At 36.2% G+C, this 25,123-nt stretch overlaps 1 protein-coding gene across 1 annotated transcript; it reads right to left on the bottom strand.

The window, feature by feature from the left end:
• Positions 1 to 10,763: 10,763 nt before the first annotated feature.
• Positions 10,764 to 24,879, bottom strand: MANEA (mannosidase endo-alpha). The gene is made up of 5 exons (XM_061369826.1): positions 24,745 to 24,879; positions 18,589 to 19,181; positions 15,044 to 15,153; positions 12,147 to 12,223; positions 10,764 to 11,473 (listed from the first exon to the last, which is right to left on the bottom strand). The coding sequence occupies exons 2-5, from the start codon at positions 19,136 to 19,138 to the stop codon at positions 10,837 to 10,839; spliced, it is 1,374 nt and encodes a 457-aa protein (XP_061225810.1). The 5' UTR covers positions 19,139 to 19,181; positions 24,745 to 24,879; the 3' UTR covers positions 10,764 to 10,836.
• Between the last annotated feature and the right edge of the window lie 244 nt (positions 24,880 to 25,123).

The following is a 25,123-nucleotide window of genomic DNA, read 5'->3' as shown; positions in this document are numbered from 1 at the left end:
GTACAAACATTTTGTAAACTAACTGTAAGGGATCTTTTATGTATTGCAATCAGTCCTACAATTTAAAATTCTTATCTATTTTTTGATCAATACAGACTCGGTACAGAAAAGTACTTTTAGATTCTGAATTACAAGAAGATATCTAAGTATCTCTGAATATGTGTTATATTATTTAGGAAATAATGCAGAGGACAATATGAATATAATTGGAAAAGTACACTTCTTCAGTATTGCCACTCTGTATTCTTTGAACAAATTTGGTTGTACCATACTTAGTAGCATATTACTGCACTGAAAATATGTCTAAGAATTTCATATTAAGAGAGATAAAAGTATGAATTGATATGTTGAAATAATGAACACTTCCTTTGCCTCCCTCTTCCCCCCAGTCCCATGTATTATACATATTAAAGCCTCATCTATGGGATGTGCAATCCCTCTCTCCTTCCCGACACAAAGAAACCAATACAGATCCCTATAATGAACAGAGATGCACTTAGCCTCAGAAGAGAACATTTGGGCCTGGGAAGAATCAACTGTGAACCTAAAAGAACTTGAACATTTTCTACATGATTCAGTCTCAAGTGACAAAGTAGAAAATAAGAACAAAGATAAAGAAAGAATTCCTTCACCACAGAAAACCACTTTTCAGATAAGCTGTAATAAAAATTTAAAATGCCATTTTCTAAATCCTTAATAAGCACGTGGCTCTGTTACAGGTAACTATGCAAACATCCCTTCCTAAATTTTGGAAATTCTTAGGATAGTATTGAGTGGCATTTTCAGACATTATTGAAGGAAACTGCTATGAGGAATCTCGCTTTTGTTTCATGACACTTGAAAATCTCCACATTAGAAGTCAGCGTCTTACCTATTAATAGCTAATTTACACATGGTTTACATGCCAACTATAGTATTGCCATTCATAGAACTAGCCAACTTTTCATTACTTTCCATTTTCAGAGTTTTATAGGAAAATTATTTCCGTATCTGAGACTTATTTGATCCCTAATTATTAGTTTTTGTAGATTAATTCCACAAGGCTTTGGATGAGTAAGAATTATAGTTGAAAATGTCTCACATTTAGAAAGAATTTGGTACTTCATGTCATCTGAGTAGTCCCACATTGCTTCTGTAAAGCTGTGTTCCAATGAAGACCTATCATACTTCCACTCCTACTGAATTAATTTAATCCCGTTTCCTACCTCATATGTAGCTGAAAATGCTCTAAGCCATATGTTTTATTTTACACTAAAATACCGTAGAAGTGATTCCTCAGTCACTTACCAGGCTTTGTCACAAATGGTAACTAGCAATCAGCAGTCCAAAGACTTCTGACTATAATATCCAAAAAATTTATTTATTCTTTTCATGGACTAGGATTACTTACAGTCCCGTCTGCACAACTGCATGAATTCTGCAAGAAGACTTTATGAGGCTTAACTTTATAAGGAAATTAAACTGCAGTTGAAATTCAGTGTATAAACATAAATTGGTACATAGAGGAAAAACAATTCTTAACTTGTATGAAGTTCCCCACAGCTAATCAGAAGACAAATTTAGGGGTTTATAAAGCAAATTACGTTCTGACTTTATCAAATTACAATCTCAGTGATAAATCTTACAATTAATGCTTTGGTTCTCCTCTTCTTTACCTCTGTAGTCTGCATTCAAGGGTCTCCGATACAGCACCAGGCTGAAGAAGCTAGACAGGCATAGGCTGAATTTTCCTGCAACATGTGGGCATCCATTTCCAGCCCCTCCAGGTCTTTTTATGGCAAACAAGGTGCAACACCACAATCCTTAAAGAATAAATGGCTCTGGTTCAACATGTGTGATAACAAACTATTGTATGATTCTATATCCCTATGATGCTCCATAGTTTCAAGCTAATATTCAACCTCACACAAGTAAAAATATTGATTAGCTACCACCAAATCAGTTTCCTCCTGCCTTCTCTGGTCTACTTCCAATTTGAATATCCCTCTTAATTTCAGAAACTGCTTAAGCTTTTTCTTTCCACACAGAAATCAATACAATGTCTATCATAAATACCTAAAGCAATAAATGAAATAGAACTCCTACTCATATTAACTTCCATGAGTACTCTCATTGCTGACAATCAGCTGTTTAGAGACCTATGGCAAAATTTGCACCTTGATCACCCTGCTAACAAAGAAGTCTGATCAATCTTATGTGAGTTTGCACCTATTATACTTTCAATTTCTATAGTATCTTGTAGCAGTGAGGTTGATAATTTATTGAATGTAAAAATAAAAGTTCCTTTTCTTTGTTTAAACAGGCTATCTGAAAAATTTTGTTATAAGGAAAACTGTTCTCAAGAAATGAGAATCTGTAACCAATTTGTGGTGCATGACTTTGCTTTGGAAAATCCATACTGACACTGCCCATTACATGTGTCTTAAATGTCTATTATAGTCCCCCCCTTTTTTTTTTAATCCAGCATGGATTTCAGACTTGTCTACAGTCTCCAGCATCCCTCCTAGAAGTCTTTTCAAAATTGGTACCACATTTGTCCCATTTCCTTCATGCATCTACCCTGAAGTTAAACAAGAGTATCCAATATTTTATAAAGATGAATAATTTCACATTACAGTTCCTTTAAAACTCCCCCGTACTATTGAGACTGGGTGATTTATTGCTATTCATTTTATTTATCCATTCAAAAATCACTTGTATTACATTTCAGCTCAGAGTATTTCCTCAGATTAATCATCAATGAATACTCTATCCAACATGGAAAACTCAGCTTTCTGTTTGCTTGTGATATGCTTTTGAAATACATGCTACTGATGCCTCTAGGAAACAGGAATTTTCTGTTCATTATTATTTTTATAGGTTTAGGAAGATGTTCCTCCAAGTTTGGTGGGGGATTTTCAGCCTGCCTTTGTTAATGCTAGAACATAGGCTCTCTGCTGGTTTTAAACGTTTGGATAGTATCTTCATTTGAAAGATGTATTTTATTTCTAACACTTTATTCTGGACTTCTTTCAGTCCTCTTAAAATTCTTTTCCTATTGCTGCAATACTATGAATATGGTTACACTGCCTGTATATAGCCTTCAGCAGTTTTACTACTTAGGCATCTCTTAACTATTTTCCTCACTTCTACACAGCTTATCTTTTTCAATGTCATGTTACTGCAATGGGATTTTAAATTTTTTGCATTGTGCAAAATGCTTTCATTTTATATATATAATATATATATTATATACAACAAATTCCAAGTGTGAGTAGTAGATCAGGAAGCTTGCCAAAGGCTGGACCCAAATAGCAAGGCAAATATACTTTTAGCATGCTAACAATATGACTAACATTGATTTCTATTCATGCTTTTGGAATGTATTTTTTGAAAGCAGATTCTTTACTTAGCCTGAAATAAAAGTTGTGTATTCACCAAGAATCATATAAGGCAATGTAAGGACTGCTGAGCTTCTCACAAATGAAATGGTTGGCAGCAACTTTCTCCCCTGAAAAATCTTAGTGTTGTTACTAATAGATTAACGTTGCTTTATGAGGTTATTGGCTTCTTTTGAGCCAATCTGTTAAAAAAAAAAAAGTCATTTTTATTATTTTGATTAGTGGTAATGGCATTATAAAATATTGTTGAAATATATAAATTCGTACTTATCAAACTGTAACTGGCTACATGATCCTAATCAGCAGACCACCTTAGCTTTATGATAAAAATCTTTTCTACACTAGTACGTGAGAATTTTCCAAGAAGTTTCTATTAAAAACACAACAAACTAGCAGTCCTGTTTTTCACTATGATTCTAAAACCAAAGTTCTGTTATTTGCTGTATCACACTGCAGTTTTGAGAAATCAGTCTTGAGAGATCATGCTGTGTTTCCATACCAATGACTTCAAGTTAAAAAACTACCCCTGAAGACCAGCTCCTGGTCTCAGATGCATAGTGACCATTTCAGTGTATCAAATCCCCTCCAAATTAAACCCAAGTCACCTGCTACTGTGTTAGCTCTGCGCACAGCTAGCAAAACAGCTCTTCAAACTTCTAAAAACATGTTTTCTAACTAAAATTGTGCCTTTTATAAATTTCTCTAATTATGAAAAGTTCAATACATTAATACCCAAACTTTTAGATAAAGGATTGTAGGAAGTGAACTTGAATAGACTGATTACTTCTGACTTCTGGATATTCCATTGTTTTCACAGACTTTTTTTTAAATTTGACTAAACTGAAGTTTCAAAGAAGAAAGCTATAGATGCTTTTCGTTGTATTACTGTTTCCTCCATCTACACTGCTCAGCTGAAGAAAGCAAACAATTGAATATTGTCTTCCTCATCTTTCACACAAAGAATTTACAGAATATAATTCCATACACTGTACAGAAAGTTATCAGATTAGATTAAAAAGGCAATAAATACTCTGTCATTGTTCTTTCTTCTTTCTACTAAATTCACATGAAGTGACATGAAATACCCTAGGAAATTCAGAAGTACTACGTAGGAAATGCAAAAGTACTTCTCAGTCTCCTACTAAAGTGTCAATTAAACTCTGTGTTGATTACCTCTTGCATTTTCTGGGACAGGAAATTTTCAGGAAATAATTTGCATTGTAGAACAAAATATTCCACAGGAGTCACTTTCAGTGTGCTACAAAAAGGAAATATGAAATTATGAAATTATTCAACATTTCACAATACTTTTTATTGATGTACAGAAATACACAGTACTGACTACAAGTGTGAATTAGCTTCAATTGCTTTCTTACCAAGGTAGCTAGATTGCTGGGAAGAACAAGACATGTTTCAAGTACCGAAAAGGTAATTTCACATTTCCATGAAACTTAAGTGAAACAGCAAGCCTTACCTTCTAGGTTGTGAACAGCACAACATACTATCAACAAATACTTCTTTGACCCCACTGTAGTATTCTCCATCGTGTAATGTCACCCATTGTCCTGGGAGGTTGTTTGTACACTGTCGTGGTTTAACCAACAGCCAGACAGCTTGTTACCCACTCCCCCCCTTCTTGCCCTCCCCCTACTCCTGGGGGAACGGAGAGGAGAATCAAAAAGAAATGCAACTCCCACGGGTTGAGATAAGAACAGTTTAGTAACTAAGGTATAACACAAATCACTACTGCTACCACCAATAATAGTAATGATAAAGGAAATAACAAGGGAAGAGAATACAACACCCCATCACCAGGTGACCGATAACTTGCCCCCCCAGCCCGATCAAGCACCAACCCATACCTCCTCCAACCCTGCAGTCCATCCAGTCCTTCCGGCTAACTCCCAGTTACATCCTGGGCATGACGTGCTGTGGTATGGAATACCTCTTTGTGTCCTGTCTCTGCTTCCTCCCGGCTCCCCTCCTCCCTGGCAGAGCATGAGGCCCACAAAGTCCTTGGCCAAACCAAAACATCATTGTTTTTCAGCTCTGTTCCCAGCTGAAAGTCAAAACACAACACTGCACCAGCTACCAAGAAGGAGAAAAATGACTGCTGCTGCTAAACCCAGGACATACACCCATCCCTCCTGAACTTCTATATGAATGGCAAACTTCAATTTTACTTTGCCAAAATACAGTCGTACCTTGGAAGTCAAAGATACCTGCAACACTAGATACCTTGATACTCTGTGCACAAATGAACGCACTTAGTAGTACAATAAGATGTAATACAAATGGGCCTGAAAACTTCCTGTCTGCTTAAAAGCACTGTGATAAGCCTGTTGTTCTCAGTCTAATTAAATCCTACATACATACTCGAATTGAAAAGTAAAAATTCACTTTCTAAACTCATTAATAAAGCTATTATCACACACTCCATTTAAATCACATTTTGGGGTATATATTTATTGTGTATGAAAGTATTCATACATAAGCAACGAGTTTTTTTGTAGACATCACAGAGAATTAAAAACATTTCTTGCTTAAAAGTAGCAGAATCCAACCTGTCATTTTAATAGGATATAGTACTTTAAAAATAATTACTTCAGTTTTATGCACATATATGATATATATAAACAGACACACACACACACTTGTTTTTATGTATGCATGTAAACAAATGCACATCTGCCACAGCCAGGTAGGGTATTAAAAGAAATGTATCTTTTTTATTCATGTTCAATACATAGCAAAGATACACTATACGTTCACAACAAAATCATACCCATACAATATCAAATTCGTATCAGCTTTTCTGCAGTACCACTAATCTTGTAGATTCTCTTTACCAAATATTACAACTATTAAGCCTTAGAAATACAATCACTTTAGAAGTTTATGCAACATTTAACATGCTGGTCAAAAGTAAAAAATGAAAAAAGGAATGAAATATTGACACTATCTTATGCAAACAGAAAGATGAGTATCAACACTTGTAAAATACCTCAAGACCAGGAGAGAGATTTTCAGCTTACATTAAGTGATAAATAATTTGTCTGTAAATACTTTATTTCCTTTTAGATATACAAGGTTCACAAAAAAGTGCCCTAAATTACAGTATGCCCTTGTACATGTGCAGAGAGATACACTGTCCTACTAGAAACAGTGCTGAAAATGCTCCTGTGAAATGCTTTCAAGAGAACCCAAGAACCACGTGTAAAATGTGTTAATTCAAACTATGAAGAGTGTATATGTACTAAGTTTCACAATAAAAATGAATTCACTAAAGATCCTTCTGCTTCAACAACCTCTTAAGAGACAAGTTCTTGGCACCTCAAAAGAAAGGCATTGGACAAACATGATGATCAGTACAGAAAATATATTCACAATAATCTACAGCTTGCCACTGAAGCAGTAACAGCATATGCACATGTTCTTTCCCTCAAAATTCAGTACAAGTGTATAGATCTGAGAAACATGCACTACAATGTAAGATTTAATATAAATGCTTATTTCAGAGAAGATATCCTAAGTTTCAGTTCTGAGACAGCTCACAGAACTAGAACAATTTACTTGATCAGAACCGACAGAAGCAGAAATTAAAACATGGGTTTTCCTTAAAAAAAAAAGAATTCCTTTACCACAAAGACTTGCTATTTGCCTCAGAAACTACTTCCTCTCTGGGTATACTCAGTCAGTAGTATGTGATCAATAACTTCAGGTATTTCTATATTTGCAAAGGCATAGTACAGCATGATCTGTGTTAAAAGTTCTCATGGAGTTTCTTGCATACTATATAAATGTGGTATATCACTTTATGTACTATAACATACTATATAACAAGATGAGTCAAATGCAGTTAATCAGCATAAAAATATTAAAAGTAATCATTAATACATTTTTTTCAATTAGTAAAGAAATAATTGGGGTGTGAAGCCAAAGTGAACTAGGGCCTGAATATTCTTTAAATTCCATTTCAGATCTGAAACTTGTAATAAATATTCTTCTCTCCCTCCCAATTTTGGTTGCTGTACTGTAAAGTTTCTGTAACTGTAAAGGTTGGAGCAATCACCTTCTAAATACATTCACCTTTCCCCATCTCACACCAGTATCTGTGCACTTGTAATGGTCCTATTCCTTTATATTTGTGCAGTCTCTCCCACAGATGAATTTTAATTAAAATTTCCAAAAACTATCATAGCTCTAGCAGCAGTCTATTGGCAAAAGTCTACATTCTCTATGACAAGAAGTAGCACAAGTATTTGCTCTAAGAATAGACAAAGTATTGAGCACGCAGGCGGGGTAGTTCCAGAAGCTGCTATTTCATCAGCTCTCCTTAGGATCATCAAATAAAATTCTAAACTCTAAAATATTTTACTGAGTTGCATATGTGTATTTTAAAGCACATCAAGCACATAAAATACAGTAAATGCTTAGCGGCAATAAATTTCTAGGCACTTAATTTTAATTCTTTTCTAGAGAAATTCTATAAATTCTTGTAGAGATCCCATTAGACACCAGTGTGGCCCATAATACCACATCATAGCTAAGTGACACCTTTACAGCAATTACGGAAGTCTGCCAAAGTAATGGAGATCCATTACACTGTTACCATAAATTATATTCTAAACAAGACAGATCACCTCAGTTGTACAATACAACAAATTCCAAACATTTCTATAAACAGCAACAAAAAAAGAGCAACATTTATAGGCACAGAGAAAATAAACTGCCACTAGGAGAAAGAAAGGAGCTGAAAAGGGAGTGCAAGGTTGTCAAGACTAGTAAAGTGCTCAGACAACTACACTGAGAAATGACTGGTGGATGACAAAAGTGGAAAACAAAAAGATTTGTCCTTTAAAAAGGTTTCAATTCAGAAGATTTTTTAATAATATATGCAATACTTAGATGCAAAATATTTAATCATTATCTCATATTTAAAATAAATATATGGGCTCTTTGGGCTGTAAAAGCATAAGCATTAACAAATTCTATTTAAAAAAATATCTAGGGCTACTTAAGGGATTTATATGAAAAAAAGTATAATCAGTTTCCTTAATAAAGGGAGCTAGTGGTTAACCTGGAAGTGGTTAAAAGCTTAGCAAGTGCTTCGTATGTCCCAGGGGCTATTTTGTGACTATGGTCATGCTTGGAACTACTTCAGTTTATCCACCTGACCATAAGTAAAACAAAATAAGCATTCATAAACATTTATTTCAGAAGGACTTTGGAGTTTGCAGAAATGAAGTAGGAAAATGCAGAAAATTATAAAGAGATAATAATACACAGGGTAACAGGTTAAAACATAAAACTGGAAAGTTTAGTTTGGATATAAGGAGGAAGTTCTTTACTGTGAGGCTGGTGAGACACTGGAATGGGTTGCCCAGGGAAGCTGTGAATGCTCCATCCTTGGTGGTGTTCAAGGCCGGGTTGGACAGAGCCTTGGGTGACATGGTTTAGTGTGAGGTGTCCCTGCCCATGGTAGGGGGGGTGGAACTTGATGATCATAAGGTCCTTTCCAACCCTAACTATTCTATGATTCTATGAATAATAAGACTCCAGTAACGAGTCGACTGCAACACACCAGGGTATACGTGTCGCTCAAATTCTGCATTTTTTTTCAAGCAATATAAGGGCAATATAAGACACTCATATTTTCTGGAGTCTCTCTGGTATGAAAAAGGTTTGTTTATGTATCTTTCACTTATTTGCAGTTCTTTTGTCATTTGGCTGCAGTTGTTGGAGATGAGTACTAAGTCACTTATATTTATTTGGAAGGATAAAGGTTTCTGAAAAAAGAAAAAAAAAACCAAACACACTGTTTTGGGTTTTTTCTTTTTTTTAACCAGAAGTCCTCATATTCACCTCACAATTTCATGGACAGATTACTGTGAGAACCAAGCAAAGAATGTAAATTCTATGGGTCCTGCTGGAATGGGTCCTGCTGAAATCAGTGGAATTCCGAAGGTCACAACAATTTCAGCATATGAACTAAAAACACAGGGTCAGCACCTTGCATATAAATAAATTAAGAAAACCCCACAAGGAAAACCACAACCAACCCAAAGAAAAAAAAAAAACCACAAAAAAAACCCCAAACAACCAAATAAACAGACAAAAAAAAAACCCACCCCAAAAACACTAATGCAAAAAAAAAAAAAAAAGGCCACTTTGCTACAGAATAAACACTGCTGCAAATAAAACACTGCGATTTTTACTATATTCCAAAATTCAGGAATTTTCTATGAAGTTGTACGAAAAATGCCCCCCACCAAAAAAGAGGATTGCTGAGGAGACATGTCTGAAAGTACTTATTTCCAGCCACACTACAACATTGTAAGCAGTGTTGGTAGGGAGAAAATCTGAATAACAACAAGATTTTAGGATCTGCTATTCTGAAACCTGGAACAATTATATCAACTATATCAAAAATAGAAATCTCAGATTTTAAATTAAAGTAATGGATAGTTGCTGTAATTTCTACCAAACTAAACTACTCCTAAATCAAAACTTTCCTAAAATTTTATTTATTGTAGTATTAGTAAGATACTAGGTTTAGAATCTTTAAACGTTTAAAAAACCACAGTAGATGTGTCTGCAGCCAGTTAACAGACAACATAACAATGGAAGATTTAGTATATTTTCTGCATGTTTAGGTGTTCTTCCCCCTCAAAAAAAAAAAAAAATCTATTCCACTCTTAGGTTAATTTAATTTTTTTTTAATTCAAGTTAACATAGAAAAAACTATGTTACTGGTTAGTATCCAGTAATCTGCAAAAGTCTGCACCATGTACTGAACAGAAGAAATGAAGTAAACCACATATCTTTCAGCAGCTTTCAGCAGTTCTTTGGAATGCAATCTTTCACTTTTTTTTTTTTTTTTAAACAAAATCCACTAGTGTTGGATCACACACACCTCTTCAGTGTTTTTACCACAACCTAGTCACATGTCAAGAATGCCCTGTGTGCAAAGCATTAAAACCAGTAGATGCATATTATTCCACACACTACAGACATGCACCCTGTGAGAAGCTACCAGTATAAAACTTCAGATTACAGCATCACTTTGATTAGAAAGACAACTACAAGAATAAAGAAAGTAAGGTTAAGTAAGCCAAATTTTTGTTCTACTTTGGTCATATAAAATTATGCCATACATGTACTGGAAGCTCAGCATGCAAGTTATGACATCTAAAAAACAACAAAAACGTCCCATTATTTTCCCTGAATACTCCTAAACTGCAATACTCAGTAAGACAGATATGCCAATATTCTCATCATACTTTTACTCATCAAAAATTCAAATTCAGTAGTAGTGCATATTCAAGTAGTAACACATTCAAGAGATACAATTCAACCACAACTATAATAAGGATACTTAGCAACAGATTTTTCAGATCTTTATTTCTTTCCCAATGTAGTCAATGTGTTCAGAAACAACTGCAGCAGCAACAGCTCACATAAGCCACTGTTCTTGTTCTTTTCTGTACTTCTCAGACCACTTCTGAGTAAGCTCTAGGTAAACATTTGGCTTATGTGGCTTATAGTCAAGATAAACCACTTGTCCAGTCCGTTTGGGGATAGCTTTTTCAATCTGAGTTCCCTCATGCCATTCATTAAAAGATGTAATAGAAATAATTTCTGGTCGCACCAAAAGGGCTGCACTGAAAGCAGTCTCATAGTATTTCCCATTGACGCGATTACGGGTATTGTGGTTGTTCCACGGTCGGATACTAGTATCAATATAGCCTGGCCCCACACTTGGAATAAACATCAAGTTGTTACTATCACAAAAGGCTTTTAAACTTGCCCAATTATGATGAGATGAACCATAGGAGAAGCCATTGGTGGCAAAGTAAGTGTACATTCCATCAAAGCCACTTCTCTGAATATCATGCTTATGTCTTTCTTCTACAAGAAGTGCAATGAATAATGCATCATATGGTGTATTCCGAATAGTCTGGGATCCAGAAACAGTTAACAGATTTGCCCATATTTCGGGAATTGTTACGTAAGAATCGTAAACATAAAACATGGGAAGTAATCTGCCTGTGCTGGTCTTATGCCTGTAAAAGGCTGGATGGCCTCCATATCTACAAAGCAAACAAGTATCGTTAATGCAAAATTTGCCATTTGGAAAATACTGTTTCACAAACTGAAATAATTTCCAAAAAACAATTTAACAAGACAGTGCAGGTACATAGAAATTCATATAAATTTTCAGTCCAGTGCTTGCTGAAAGATTAAATAATGAATCTGCAAAAGCCTTTGAATTACTAGAAACTAGTAACAGCGTCAAACTCCACAAGAGAAATTACCTTTTTTTTCTGGAGGGCAATTTAGTATTAAATAAGACAGTATAATAGACACTAACAAAACAACTCTGTATGGAATTTGTCAAGCTGGATTAAAATCACTAGAGTTCAACACATTAAAGCTCTAACTGCTAGTTTGTCACTATAAAAATATATGTTTTATTTATATATCATGTAGTTATCACTCTGTTTTAATCTGAAACATCATGACTTGTGATACTAATGGATGTTGAAAGCAATTTACATTTGAGTTTCTACATAAAATTCACCCTTCTCTATTTAAAAATCAGACTGAGTTTCGTACCACTGTAACATGAACAAGAGTTTCTTACAGTTCTCTTCAGTCTTTGTACACATTTTTGTATCTACTTCCAAGCTTTAGAAAATATACAGAAGTCCCCTAAACCAGCATGTAACAAACCCCAAAGGAAACCATTGTGGAAGAACTCACTTGTCAATGATGTATTTGACATTGTGGTACATACTGCGATCATCTCTATCTTTGTAAGGTTCAATATGGAAAGTGACCTGAAAGATGAAATCACAGTAAGAGCAACACATATGTAAAATACTACTGAATACATGAAGCTAGTACCGGTCACATTAAATACAGTTTCTCTTTATAGAGCAAACATTTTCATTTGTCTATTTTGAGAATAATCAAACCCTAATTCAATTCCTGCACTCTTAAGATTAGATGCTTCAGATCCAAGGAAGTATGGTAACAGAGTAAATATTTAGGTTTGTTTGTTTTTTTTTTTTTTTAAAAACCCAAAACCCCCGAAACACACTGCTGGATTTTATTATTTTTTTTCCCTAGGCTACAGCAAGTCATAAACATACTTCAGAAAACTTAAAAAAACTGCATCAGAAACTGAAAACAGAAATAAACTATTATCTATTTGAATGTCAAAGAAATTATTAACCAAAGAAGAATTTTAGTATTTAATTTCTAAACAATGTATTAAATTTGCCAGAGATAATTCTCCAAGGAGAGTTTTCAGTGTCAAAATAGATTTTAAGATACGAGATATGAAAACTATAATTTAAAATTTTATAGATTTATCAACAGCAATAAATCCAATATAATGTACTGATACTGTTATGAATTTCAAGCTTGAAGTTTATAGAATTAACATATATATGTGAAGCAATTTCAATGAAAATTGCCATTGTTTTCAAATATACAATTAAATGGAAGAGTATATTACATTAATCCAAGCAGCTAGTTTTTCAGAAGCAATTTTAGATCAGAAGGCATTTAATAAAATATTCAACAATCCTGAAACAGTAGCAAAATTCCATTGTAGGAAGCCAGTATCTATCTCTGTTAAGTACAAACTATAGAAAAGTAGAGTGTTAGACTAAATCACTAGGACTGGCAGCACAAGTTGAAGAGCACTGTAATTTCGTATTTCATTACCAACTATCAAAATCAGGCAAATCAAAAGGACGTATCTTTTAGCAGACGTAACAGAAATGTATTTTGTATGTTGGTTTTGTTCTACCAACATTCCTAACACTCAACTATAATAACTTACTAGTGCAAGAATGTTTAAAAAACCTCACAGCATTTAGGCAGCATTCCCTGCTACTAGCTATCCTTAATACCTGTATTTCAGTAATTATCCCAAGCAGTAACACCAGTTCCATCCACATTCTAATATTACCATACTATTACACGCATTTTCCTTGGCAGAGTATTTCATTTTGCCTTGGCTGTTTCGAGAGACTTGAATAACAAGTTTTATATGTGAGCAAGCTCCTTTAGATAGAAAATCTGAAAATTTTAGGGATGGATAATGTTTTTTATTTTTAATAATTTACCATTACATCTGTGCAATTCATGTCATATGTAATTCACACAGCATTTTTAAGTTTCAAAATTACTTCTGTATGCAATTCAACCTTCCTACTTTCCTCCTGCTTGTCAAAATATCTACAGATACTACTACTGACAGCAGATTTCTCTAGGAATCTGCAACTTGCATAACTAAAACCAGAGTGGATAAGCAGACTATATGTTTAGTCCTCAGTACAGACAACACTATACAGAGATGACACACATACAGCTACTTAAATAATCTAAAACCTCATGTTTATTAATCAGCAAGACTAAAAGGCAATGCATGTTTTCTTTATCCCAAGCGAAAAAACAAGTTTTATACTAAAAATAAACAAATATAACCATGATTTTATATTCTACTGATCAATTCACATAGTCTTTAATTAATCTGATATTTCATCTGTTTGAGAAAGCCAGTAATTTAGCCTTTCTATGCTGTCATGCCCTGGAGTAATCTAAAGTCAGAGCAGCACCCCTTTGACCTTACTGTCCAAGGGAAATGTTCCTGATACCTTCTGGAATAATGACATTCATTCAAACTAGAACTTCTAAGTCCCTCTTTGTTATTCATAGATGCTTACTCCTGACCTCTACAATCAGGTGCCAGCAAATTTTAAGGCAATGTAAAAAAATGGGATTAGTAATTCTTCAAAGGATCCTTAGTTTACTGATCATTGTATTAGTAATTACTGATCATAGTATTTTTAAAAATGTAATACTTTTGTTAACACCCAAGACTCATCTGAAAACCACCTATGGACGAACTTTAAAAACTGTTTCCTAAAATAAAATTAAAAAATCCACACCACCACACCTCAGATTCTGTAAGCATCAGATCTGAACCGAAAAAGAAAAAAGGCCGATCATGGCTGTTGTGGTTCAAGCCCAGCAGTTAACTCAGAACCGTGCAGATGCTCTCTCACTCCCCTTGACGCTTCTTCGTCCCCCCACCCACGGAGAAATGGGGAGGAGAATCGAAAGAATGTACCTCCCACGGGTTGAGATAAGAACAGTCCAGTAACTAAGGTATAACACAAACCCACTACTGCTACCACCAATAATAATAATGATGATAAGGGAAATAACAAGGGGAGAGAATACAACCGCTCACTACCCACCGACTGATACCCAGCCCAACCTGAGCAGTGAACTGGGCCTTCCAGGTAACAGCTTATATACTGGGCATGACATGCTGTGGCATGGAATACCCCTTTGGCTAGCTTGGGTCACGTGTCCTGTCTCTGCTTCCTCCCAGCTTCCCATGCCCCCCCTCACTGGCAGAGCATGAGACTGAAAAGTCCTTGATCAAGGTAAGCACTACTTAGCTTCCATGAATCAAAGGAAGCACACATCGTAACAGGAGACAAAAACAGAAGTCACCATTACATGACAAGCCTCCCTGGTCTAGACAAGTCAAATATAGTTTAATATCTGTAGTTTAACCTTTTAGCAAGGTTACAATATTAAACAGTGCTATTTTATGCATCTTAAAAATACTTTACCTTTAGATTATACTTGTGTGCATAATCCAAAATAACAGGCACCAAATCATCAGTTGGTTCTCCATTTTCATCAGCCATACCTGGTGGGTACCATGAAAGCACTATTACACCTGAAAATACAAAACTTAAGTTTTAAATCATGTGGTATGTTAAACATGTACAATGTAATACTGTCATGAGTTTTAAGTATTGTTTGATGTGAAAGCTATATAATACAAATTAGAATTTCATATTTTTAACAAACATGAGATCTCAGTAGATAACTAGCAGAGTGGATTTTAACTTCTTTTATTGTTTAAAAAACAACAAAACAAACACTGGCAAGATCACCTGTCAAGACAACAGATCTGTACTCAGTGTCCCAAGCCTCACACTTAGAACCATTACCTCTCCATTTTCAACACAGCATTTTAACCTCCAGGTTGTATGAACAGGAGGAGAATGCTCCCAATAGGGCACTACAGCTACGCCACAGTACAGCCAAAGTATACCAAGATACATAAGGTTACAGAACACTCAAAAGATGAGGGATAGGCATGTGGTAAGAGATTCTTATTTTATGAAACTTTATTACCCGCTGTATTTCTGCATTGTACATCTGGCTGTATTACAAAAAAGCACTTCATACTAGAAACAGTGACTGTAATCCCATAACCTTCATTCTTGCTAAATGCATTTATTATGGTGTAATCCACCCTTCCAACTATGTGAAATTAGTTCTAAATTTATTACCTAAAAAAATGCTGGAGTGATTACCTATAGTTTAAAAATGTTACTACTCCTATCAAAAAAAGAAGAGAGCAAATACAATATCCCTTTACTGTAATTTTTCCTCTCCATGAAAGCAAAGGAACACACACCTCTCCAGACAGGCTAAGTCCCTTGCTTCTAAAATAAAATGCTGCCAGATAAGTAAATTAGAACTTTAAGGTATGTGATTGGAAATAGTATCAGGAAGTATTTAAAACATATCAAAGAATAAGCCAATGTGATTTTTTTTAACTAGGCAAAGACTTAAGTGCACAAATCGGGTGACTCAGATACAAAGCATATACTCTAAATTCTATCTATTTTACTAACATCATAACATTTCTGACTAACAATTTCCAAAAAAAGTCCAAATTTATGAAAATCATAAATCAGCATGAATACATAATCATCTAACATCAAAACCAGAAATCTGAGGTCACTATATATAGAACGTAGTTCAACTACCCTCAGCACATTCTCTCCACATTTTATCAAAAACAGAATTGCAAATAATAGACTAACTGCTCAAGAACAAGAAAAATGCAGTATTTTACCACCCATCTTTTGATGAGTAAGATGTAAAGTAGAACAGTAACAACAGACTCAGGTTATACTCAGGGTACCTTGAATACATCTGTCAAGACCCTCTGCTATACCTTTAGGAAACAAAGAAAAGTTCAGGAGATGTAATTGTTCATCAAGGAATGTAAAAATCAGATTTGCATTAGTCCTGCCCCATGAAATGCTACTTAATGTTTTCCTTCCTGTGGTTAAAAAACAGTTATGTACCACTTCAGGAAACTAAAAGAAGATGGACTCAATTGCAAAACCAACAGTGTTTTAAATCAGAGTAGTCACCCAAGACAAATTAAGGAGTTTAGACTGGACTACCACAAAAACAGGGTGGTGCAAGAAAATAAATTTCACCAAGCAACTTGAGGAATAAAATCTATTGTATTAATCTGTTACAAAATAGAAAATTAAATTAATAAATAAGAATTCTAAAATACAAGAACACAAGGAAGCACTCCATGAGACTTCTGCTGCTCCAGTCTCTTATACGCCTTTGATCATTACACTACACTGGCTGAAAGAACCACTTACATTTTTCTCCTTTTGTAAGTTCCTTGATAAAGCCTCAAGAAAAAGTCAGATGAAAAATTATTTGACAGAATGTAAAATGCAGTCATGGATTAGACATTGGCTAAGATTCAGAAAGAAGGAACTGCAAATAGTTAACCTCATAGTACACAAAAATGAATCAAGTATAATTCTCAGTTAAGAAAAACAAACAAACAAACTATATGAGAAGTAACAACCTGAGGAAAAAAGTTGATGATTTATGTTGGTCATGTATGTACTTAAATCTGTAAGTCAGAATAACAGCAGGAAAAAAAAATCACTTTTGACAAATACAAGTAATAAGTTACAAAGAGTATGTCACAGTAAGGAAGAACTATTCTTTCACACTGCTGAGTTTTAAATGGAAAACTAACTTTAAAGTACTAAAAGAGCTTCTTTTGCAAGGTATTTTTGCTAGTATTTGGCACCTTTTCCACCAGCAGGTCAGCTTTATTAGACATCTGCATTAAGAAACATCACAGATTCTTCTGAAGCTACAAGTGCCCCCTCACTTTCATCATATATCATGCATTATTTTGCTTTAGATAAGACTCCAAAAGTGCTTATTGGCAACTAGCACGCGAGATTTCTCTGCAACAGTTTTCCCACAGTTGCTGGTGCTCTTGTTAAGGTATTACGAAAAAGGATGAGAAATTTCCTACGTTTGTATTAACCCTTGTACAAAACACAGGTTAGGTTAAAAAACAAGAGAAAACAATATCCAAGAAGTAACCATTATACAAGTAAACGCTACTAATGGAAATACAACATTTAAGTCAAACCTTGATTGGGTGAATCAAAGTGATTCAATTCAATGTGATTAGCACTCTAAATAACGCTACGAGCTCTGGTCATGCTGCTCCAACTACATTTACAGAAGCTCTTCAGAGTTTAATAGTAACCTATATGACTACTTATTTTAAAGAAGATAAATGTAACAAAGACCATAAAGCCCAACAACAGAAAATGACACCTAAGAAATATTGAATATTCTTATGTATATAGCCTATCTTATTTAGATAAAGGGAATATCAATTTGTGTTGGGAAAAAAATATACTTTTAGACAAAGAAATTAACTATAATTAGCTACATTGAAGCTACTGTACCTGAGTTCAAGGTTTGGATTAGATGTTTGCATAGACAATAAGAACACCTATAAACACACTGTATAAAATGTTGATTGCATAAAAGCCATAATTCTACATGCTCTTTGATATACGTATTAATACACAATTGCTATTGCACAGAAAAATTCAGAAAAACAAAGCTCCTATTTGAACATACTGCTCCATAACCATCTTAACAGGATTTATTGAAACCTGTTTTTAAAAGTGAAGCATTAATTTCAAAAAATAATATACCTAATCTATTCTAACAGCATTTTCTGTATTTTCTACATATGTTATCGTGCTTAACAGTAAGTCATGAAACTTGCAACCTAAAGGATTACAAATGCAGTTCTTCTATTTCTGTGCTGTTACACTCATCAGACACAGCTCTGAAGATGTAGGTTTCAGCTGGGACTTAAAAACTCAGAAATACAAAGACATTTAGTAGTTTCATTCTCATTTCCAGAATGAAATATAAAAATGGAAGAATGGGTTGGTTGTGTTCATTCATGTATTTAAGGCTGGATAAATGAACAACATGCTGAAATTTTAACATTCATTACCAGTTGAAGCTGCACGCATTTGCTTCATGTGGGCTTCTATGACAGAAGGGTCTTTGGAACTGTAAGATCCAAGTTCAGGATAAAAATTGGCCCCAATGTCCTCAGGAGGATTATGTCTTCCCTTTGGATAGTTGTTTGCAATTTTGGGATCCCAGTGTGGCAACAATGGATGGTTCCAGTGAATGTATTTACCATCAAACTGTGGATTGCCAAACCAACTATAGTAGAATATGTGAAAGTTATAATTAGGAGATGATAGCTCTTCTTCCAGCTTGTTTACTGGAGGCATAGATGCTTTGATAGTATTGACTGAGATACTATGCAAATTATTGACATGTGTTACAATATCTCCTTGAACCCTATTCAGTGAATTCTGTTTATTGTCTAAGTGCACTGTCCGCTGTTGAAGCTCGGGCAGCAAACCAAGTCCAAACGGATCCCCAAAGCCAGCTCTGTCAGGTCTCAGGGTCTTCAAAGCCATCATTATGGAGCAAATAAACAAAATAAAAAGCAACAAAATGATGCATGTTCTTCTGCGAAATCTTGCCATGATGTCATAGTTCAGAATCCAAACAGAAGGATTTTGGCTGCAACTGATCAAAAGACAAATATTTTAAGGTCAGATTTCTTATTACCTAATTCAACAGTATGAAATGCTTCATAAAGTTTCTACATAACAGAAATAATGTAGAGAAAAATGTGATGCATACAGAAACTGCATAACAGCCCAGGGTGAGGCAAGGGGTGACAAAAAACATTTCTGTATTTGAAAATGTGTGTCAGGTTCTGAGATTCTACCCCTAAGGACTCATATATTTTATAAAACACCTTCTTTTTGAACTTTGTTGTTTTCCTAACCCAAACAAATCTCCTGAAATGGAAATTCTGGTTATATTATTTCAGAAGTATCATGTTTTGACAAGTCTGATAGAAACAGCACAGAAAACAGAAGGCAAAAAGTAGAAGCCAGGAAGAATTAAAATATAGCAGAACAAGAGTTAAATGACAAAATGGGATATGACAGAAGTACATCTTATATTCCAAATACAGATTTCATTTGCTAACCTACTGACTGGCTTCGGACCAATCACTTTGTGTTTAGCTGAGCAATTCACTGATTAGATACTTCGGTAAATTAAAACTCAAAGCAATGATACTTTGTAAATTCAGGGATTTAAAATTCTGATTTGCTTTCTGAATTATGTAAACAAAAAACCCAGCACATCATTAAGGACGGACATCAATCAGAAAGCCCAAAAGTTAGCTGCTGGCAGCCTGGTAGTACAATGTCACAGCTGCATGACACTTCATGTAGAATTCCAGGACTACATTCAAAACAAGACCAACAGTATACAAGAATATTAAAGCCCTGAAAGTAGACAGAAGAAATACAGCATAACTGAATGCCTAATTATTGATAACTTTAATTCCTTTTCAATATTCAACACAAGAGAGCCCGAGACAAGGAGTAGTGAAATTTAGGTTATCACAGAATTATGTAGAACAAGATTATGCATAAAAGTGACAACGCTAAACTGGAAAATCTTAAATTTCTGATTCAACAGCCATTAGACAAAGCATAGCTGTGATTTTGTATTTCTGCTACCAACCTCTAAATTTTAGAATCTTACTTTAATGTACTGAGATACACAGAGATCTTCTTAAAATACTTATGAAGTACCTCACCTTAGTTTCCTACCAATGTCCTTTACTACTGTTAAAGTGCATTAACATATAGCTCAATTGTCACAACACTCTGTGTTACAGCTGTGAAAATCTCAGATAAGGAATTTTAGAATATCCTTTTTAACAACAGTCTGAACTGGATTAGCAACATGACACTGCCAAAAAGGGAAGTTTTGCTTCCATTTCCAAACTTAATCTGTTCATCTTACTGTTTACTTTTAGTTACCTCTGGAATTCATCCGGTTTTCACAGTAATGTCACTCGTACACATCAGCAGCAAAATCTTGTTAACATCCCCAAAATAAACAATAAAACACCCCTATACAGTTCTACCTTCTTACAGAGGTGACTCAGCTGAATGAGCACCACAGCACTAATGCCAACAAATGAGTTAACAGCACAAATGGGGGAAGGGAACAAAAATAATGATGCTCATTTTGCCCAATTGGACTGTGAAACCATACATACCTTTGCTTAGTGTAAGGAAAAATTATTTTACACCATCTATTCTTATGGTACTAAAGACTTTTCATTAACAGGGTTGATATCACTTCACATCAAATCACAGGGTTTTTTTTCTCTAGCTCACAATCCACTCCAAGATCTTAGAATTTTGTCAAAGAGATTATTTGGAGTCCAGAACATTTTTTTTTTCCTAATAAGAAATTAAATACATTTAAACTACTTCTACTACTTTTCCTGTCTCCTTTCTAGTCTATCATGCTACCCCTCCCTGGGAGTTTAACTCAATTTTCTGAGTAGACAAAATGATGTTTCCTACAAGGTCAGGATTTTTTTATTTTTTAAGGAAACAATATTATTCACATGTATTCAGTTTTCTTTAATTTCACCCAGATACTACTGATCTTCATCAAACAACACACAAAACTGCCAGTGATACGTTACTTCTGCAATTATAATTTTATCTCACCTCTTCTGTAAAAAAAGAATTAAAGACTGTAATGTTTATAATGTTCATAAAGGCTTTAATTTTGGCCTTCCTATTCCATATCAAATAAACGGTTCTTTTTTATTCTTTGTCTGATATATCTGCTACTAAATTCCTTTACAGCAAATTTTTCATTAAGTGCTTTTCCTGACGTGTTGACCTTAGTGTTCCATGTTCTTATTTTAACAAGTATATTTTCAATGGAATATTTAGCATGAAAGCATACTTACTAAAATTTGGTTAGCATCAGGAGAGACCCTGGTCTACCATTGCATATTCTAAGCCCTCATACAGAGGCTCAGCACTAAAGCACAAAACTTCTAGAACAAGTAAGTGATACATATAGTAAAGCCTTGTGTTTTGGGGAGATAGCAATCTCAGTGATGACATAATTCAGCCCTGGCATAGATACCTATACTGTAAAAGCTGACTGAAGAGCTACAGTTTGGCAATGCTTGCATTATGTCACTTGATCTTGTTCAGAGCTGCTCTAAAGGCAGTGACAGATAAATTATGCTCATCAACACAGCAGAATGGTAATATTAGGAAACAAAATGAGCAAACATGCCATGTGAAACAGCTACCTGAAGTCTATTCCGGGAACCGGAAAAATCTTCTAACATGTTTCTCATTCAACAGCCATGAGAGAGAGCATAGGTGTGATTCTGTATTTCTGTCATGGACATCCAGATTTTAGAACCTGACTTCAATTTATTGAGGTACACAGGTCATACCTACGCACACATAAAGTACCTTGCCTTGGACTGTTGGGTGCATTTGGATCTAACAGAAATTCCCTTTCTCAGTAGGAAAAAGTCAGCCTGAATAACTTCAGCTTTATGCAGATCAAAAGCTCACATCCAGGGACTTACTCTGACTCATATGATAACTTGCTAAGTAGTAGCAGCTTTTCCATTCTAACCCCAAGTTTGTTGATCCACCTTGGTGTCCCAGAAATAAATTAAGCAGTTAACCCCTTTCTCTTGCCCAGTCATAACAGGTCAGAAAGAAGAATGAGTTAGTTTAGATAACCAGTCTCTGTCTCTGGACAAAGAACAGGCCTAGTGTAAAGCAATGCTTTATCAGAATAGTTAGGCACCTTCAGCTATTTGTGCATCAGAGCCTTCCTGAGCAAAAAGTCGTTTCTTTGTACAATATGAAAAAAACACCTTCCATTTAGGAACTCACCTGCTATTTTAATTTGATCTCCCTAGTTCTCAAATTAGAAGGGACAGTAAGCAAGTATTAATTTACATTTATTTATTATTACTACTTATACTTTCTGCTTTACTAATAGCTCAATTGTTTCTATCAGGTTCTCTAAGTTTTTCTTTAGATAAAGGTCTAGCCTGTCTAATCTGTATATTGCATCACCACCATGGGGTAAATTTAAACATTTTTTCAGGTGTTTCTTTTCTGTACTGTTTCAGCTTCACTACATTATTACTTTCTGAAATGAATGCAGCACATTTTAATATAGTGTGACTTCCAACATGCATCCTGGACATAAAATTGCTTTTTGTTTTGAACTTTTTCATTTTTTCTTAATTTCATTCCCTATCCCTTTTCCACATTTTTTTTCTATCAATTCACTTCACAGCTAATGCATGTAAACTGATAACAAAAATGTTATCATCCCTAAATCAAGTTCCCAAGTGGTAAAAATGAGCTCAAAGTCACTAACGTGAAATTAAAATGTTCTCTATTCTATGAATTTGCATATATATATTTCAACTAAATGTTTGTTTGGTTTGGTTTTCTGTCATTTTTTAATTTTTTCTAATCACCCAGTCAGTCCATATTGGAAATTTCTTTGGCAAATTTTCCACTGAGAGGTGGCTGAAGATTTCAGGATCTTTGATTAACTCTGTTAGTGTTAACCCTTCACTACTACCACATTTTTCCAAATTGGGAATTGTTATCTTCAGGTCCAGACCAAGAGCACAGAAATCAATTGATTTCTGGCCTGGGGAAGAAAAGTATTAATAATAAAAAAGCAACAGAGGCTGACATCATCTTCCTTGTATGACCCTTGGGTATATTAGAAAAAAAAAAAGGGAGATTTCTTGGAAGTGTCTGCTTAGGAAAAGTCCTTTTCTGAATACTTTTTTAAAAAGCCCTGAAAATCTCGGAAGACCACATCACAGATGACATGCAGACATTTTATAGCCTACATACTAAAAATTTTAAAACACTGCCAATAATAGGTTTCTTTTCGATCCAACCAATTTAGAAAAAGGCATTTGAAACATGACAATTCTAACATGGATAACTGTATCATTCACAAAAGAAGGGAATGTGATTTTTTTTTTGGTAAACATATTTGAATTTAAGATAGCTACAATAACAAAAAAAAACCAACCCTGTTGCACTTCCTTGGTTCTAAATGTGGTAAGACAGCCTGCAGCACTGAATTATATTTAGAACCACAGAATGGTCTGGAAGGGACCTTAACGACATGTACTTCCAACCCCCTTGCCATGGGCAGAGACACCTTCCACCAGACCAGGTTGCTCAAAGCCCTGTCCAATCTGGCCTTGAACACTGCCAGAGATGGGGCAGCCACAGCTTCTGCGGGCAACCAGTGCCAGTGCCTCAACACTCTTATAGGAAAGAACTTCCTAATATCTGATTTAAATCTACCCTCTTTCTGTTTAAAGGCATTACCCGTTGTCCTATCACTACATGCCCTTGTACAAAGTATCTCCAGCTTTCTTGTAGGCTTCCTCTTAGGAAGGCTGCTCTAAGGTCTCCCCTGAGCCCTCTCTTCTCCAGGCTGCACAAGCCTAGCTGTCTCAGCCTGTCTCCACTGGAGAGGTGCTCCAGCCCCAGGAGCATCTTTGTGGCCTCCTCTGGACTTGCTCTAACAGGCTCACCTCCTTATGTAACATGCATCTTATTTTAGACATAAGAGTACTGGATTTCAACATGCCTGCCTTGAAAGAGCACGGACTATGAGCAGCAGCAGACCACGGAAAGACAGCAATCTTCCTCACGGCGAGCTACCTGTGAACCGAGTTCCTGGGGCTACTTGCAGTGCGGGCAGCTGCGGAGAGAAGCTGTTTACCACGAGTTGAAAGTGAAAGGGAAACGCAGCAAGCTTACGCCGTTGTTCCCCTCACCTGAGCAAGCCACCAAATGACGAGCCTTTACGCTTTTTTCTAACACTGACCAGCCGAACGCCAGAGCTGTCAGCCAAGCTCCATCCCCAGCCAAGAAGCTCAGCATCCGCCGCAGGCGGGCGGGAGGGATGCGCGGGAGCGCGGAGAAAGATACCGCCGGAGCGGCACCCTCAGCCCCTCCGACAACAGCAGCAGGAGGCGAGTGCCTTCCCCTCGTCTCCTGGCCTCTCCCAGCCCCGATGAGCCCCAGAGCTCCGCCGCGGCGCCCGGCCCGGCCCAGCTCATTTCTCGCTACCCCTTTCCCAAGCCGCCGGGGCCGGCAGTGGCACTAGCGGCGCAACGGGGGGCCCGGGGCGGGCCACCAAAGCATACGCCCCGTGTGCCGCTGCCGCTACTCACCCGCCCGAATCAGGGGCGCTGCCCGACTGCCAGCGGGTGGGCGGGGAGGGGGGCGTGCTCGCAACGGGACCTGGTGCGCCGGTGGCCGGGCAGGCCGGAGCTGGGCGGTACGGCTGCCCCACACCGCTCCGCCGAGGCGGGGCAGCTGGGGCAGGGTGTGTGCGCATGCGCCCTCAGTGGCGCACGCGCGGTAGGCAGGTCTGTGGGTAGGGGAGTCGGTGTCGGGGCGGCTGGTAGTTCGTGTTATCGGCGTTCTGCTCGTGCCCGGGTGGGAGAGTTCAGCGCTGGTCACTGCCGCCTGACTGGGGGGCGGGAAGCAGAGATTGTCAGCCTGCCTGCGGCTGGGCGCGCTCGTAGGTTGCTTGGCTTTTCCCTCCCT

This window comes from Neopsephotus bourkii, unplaced genomic scaffold, assembly GCF_033783945.1.
Source record: "Neopsephotus bourkii isolate Nb327-2 ecotype Australia unplaced genomic scaffold, CSIRO-AGI_Nbou_v1 NB_1511, whole genome shotgun sequence".
Taxonomy (NCBI): domain Eukaryota; kingdom Metazoa; phylum Chordata; class Aves; order Psittaciformes; family Psittacidae; genus Neopsephotus; species Neopsephotus bourkii.
The sequence above is the reverse complement of the archived record's forward strand: the minus strand, read 5'-3'. Positions and strand labels throughout refer to the sequence as shown.

Bases quoted from the DNA above. Each gene is read 5' to 3' on its own strand.
- MANEA (XM_061369826.1), bottom strand. From the start codon at position 19,138: ATGGCAAGATTTCGCAGAAGAACATGCATCATTTTGTTGCTTTTTATT. The intron at 15,154-18,588 runs GTAATGAATGTT...TTGTATTTTCAG, and splicing joins AATGCGTGCAGCTTCAACTG to GTGTAATAGTGCTTTCATGG. The intron at 11,474-12,146 runs GTGAGTTCTTCC...TTTGCTTTGTAG, and splicing joins GTCAAATACATCATTGACAA to ATATGGAGGCCATCCAGCCT.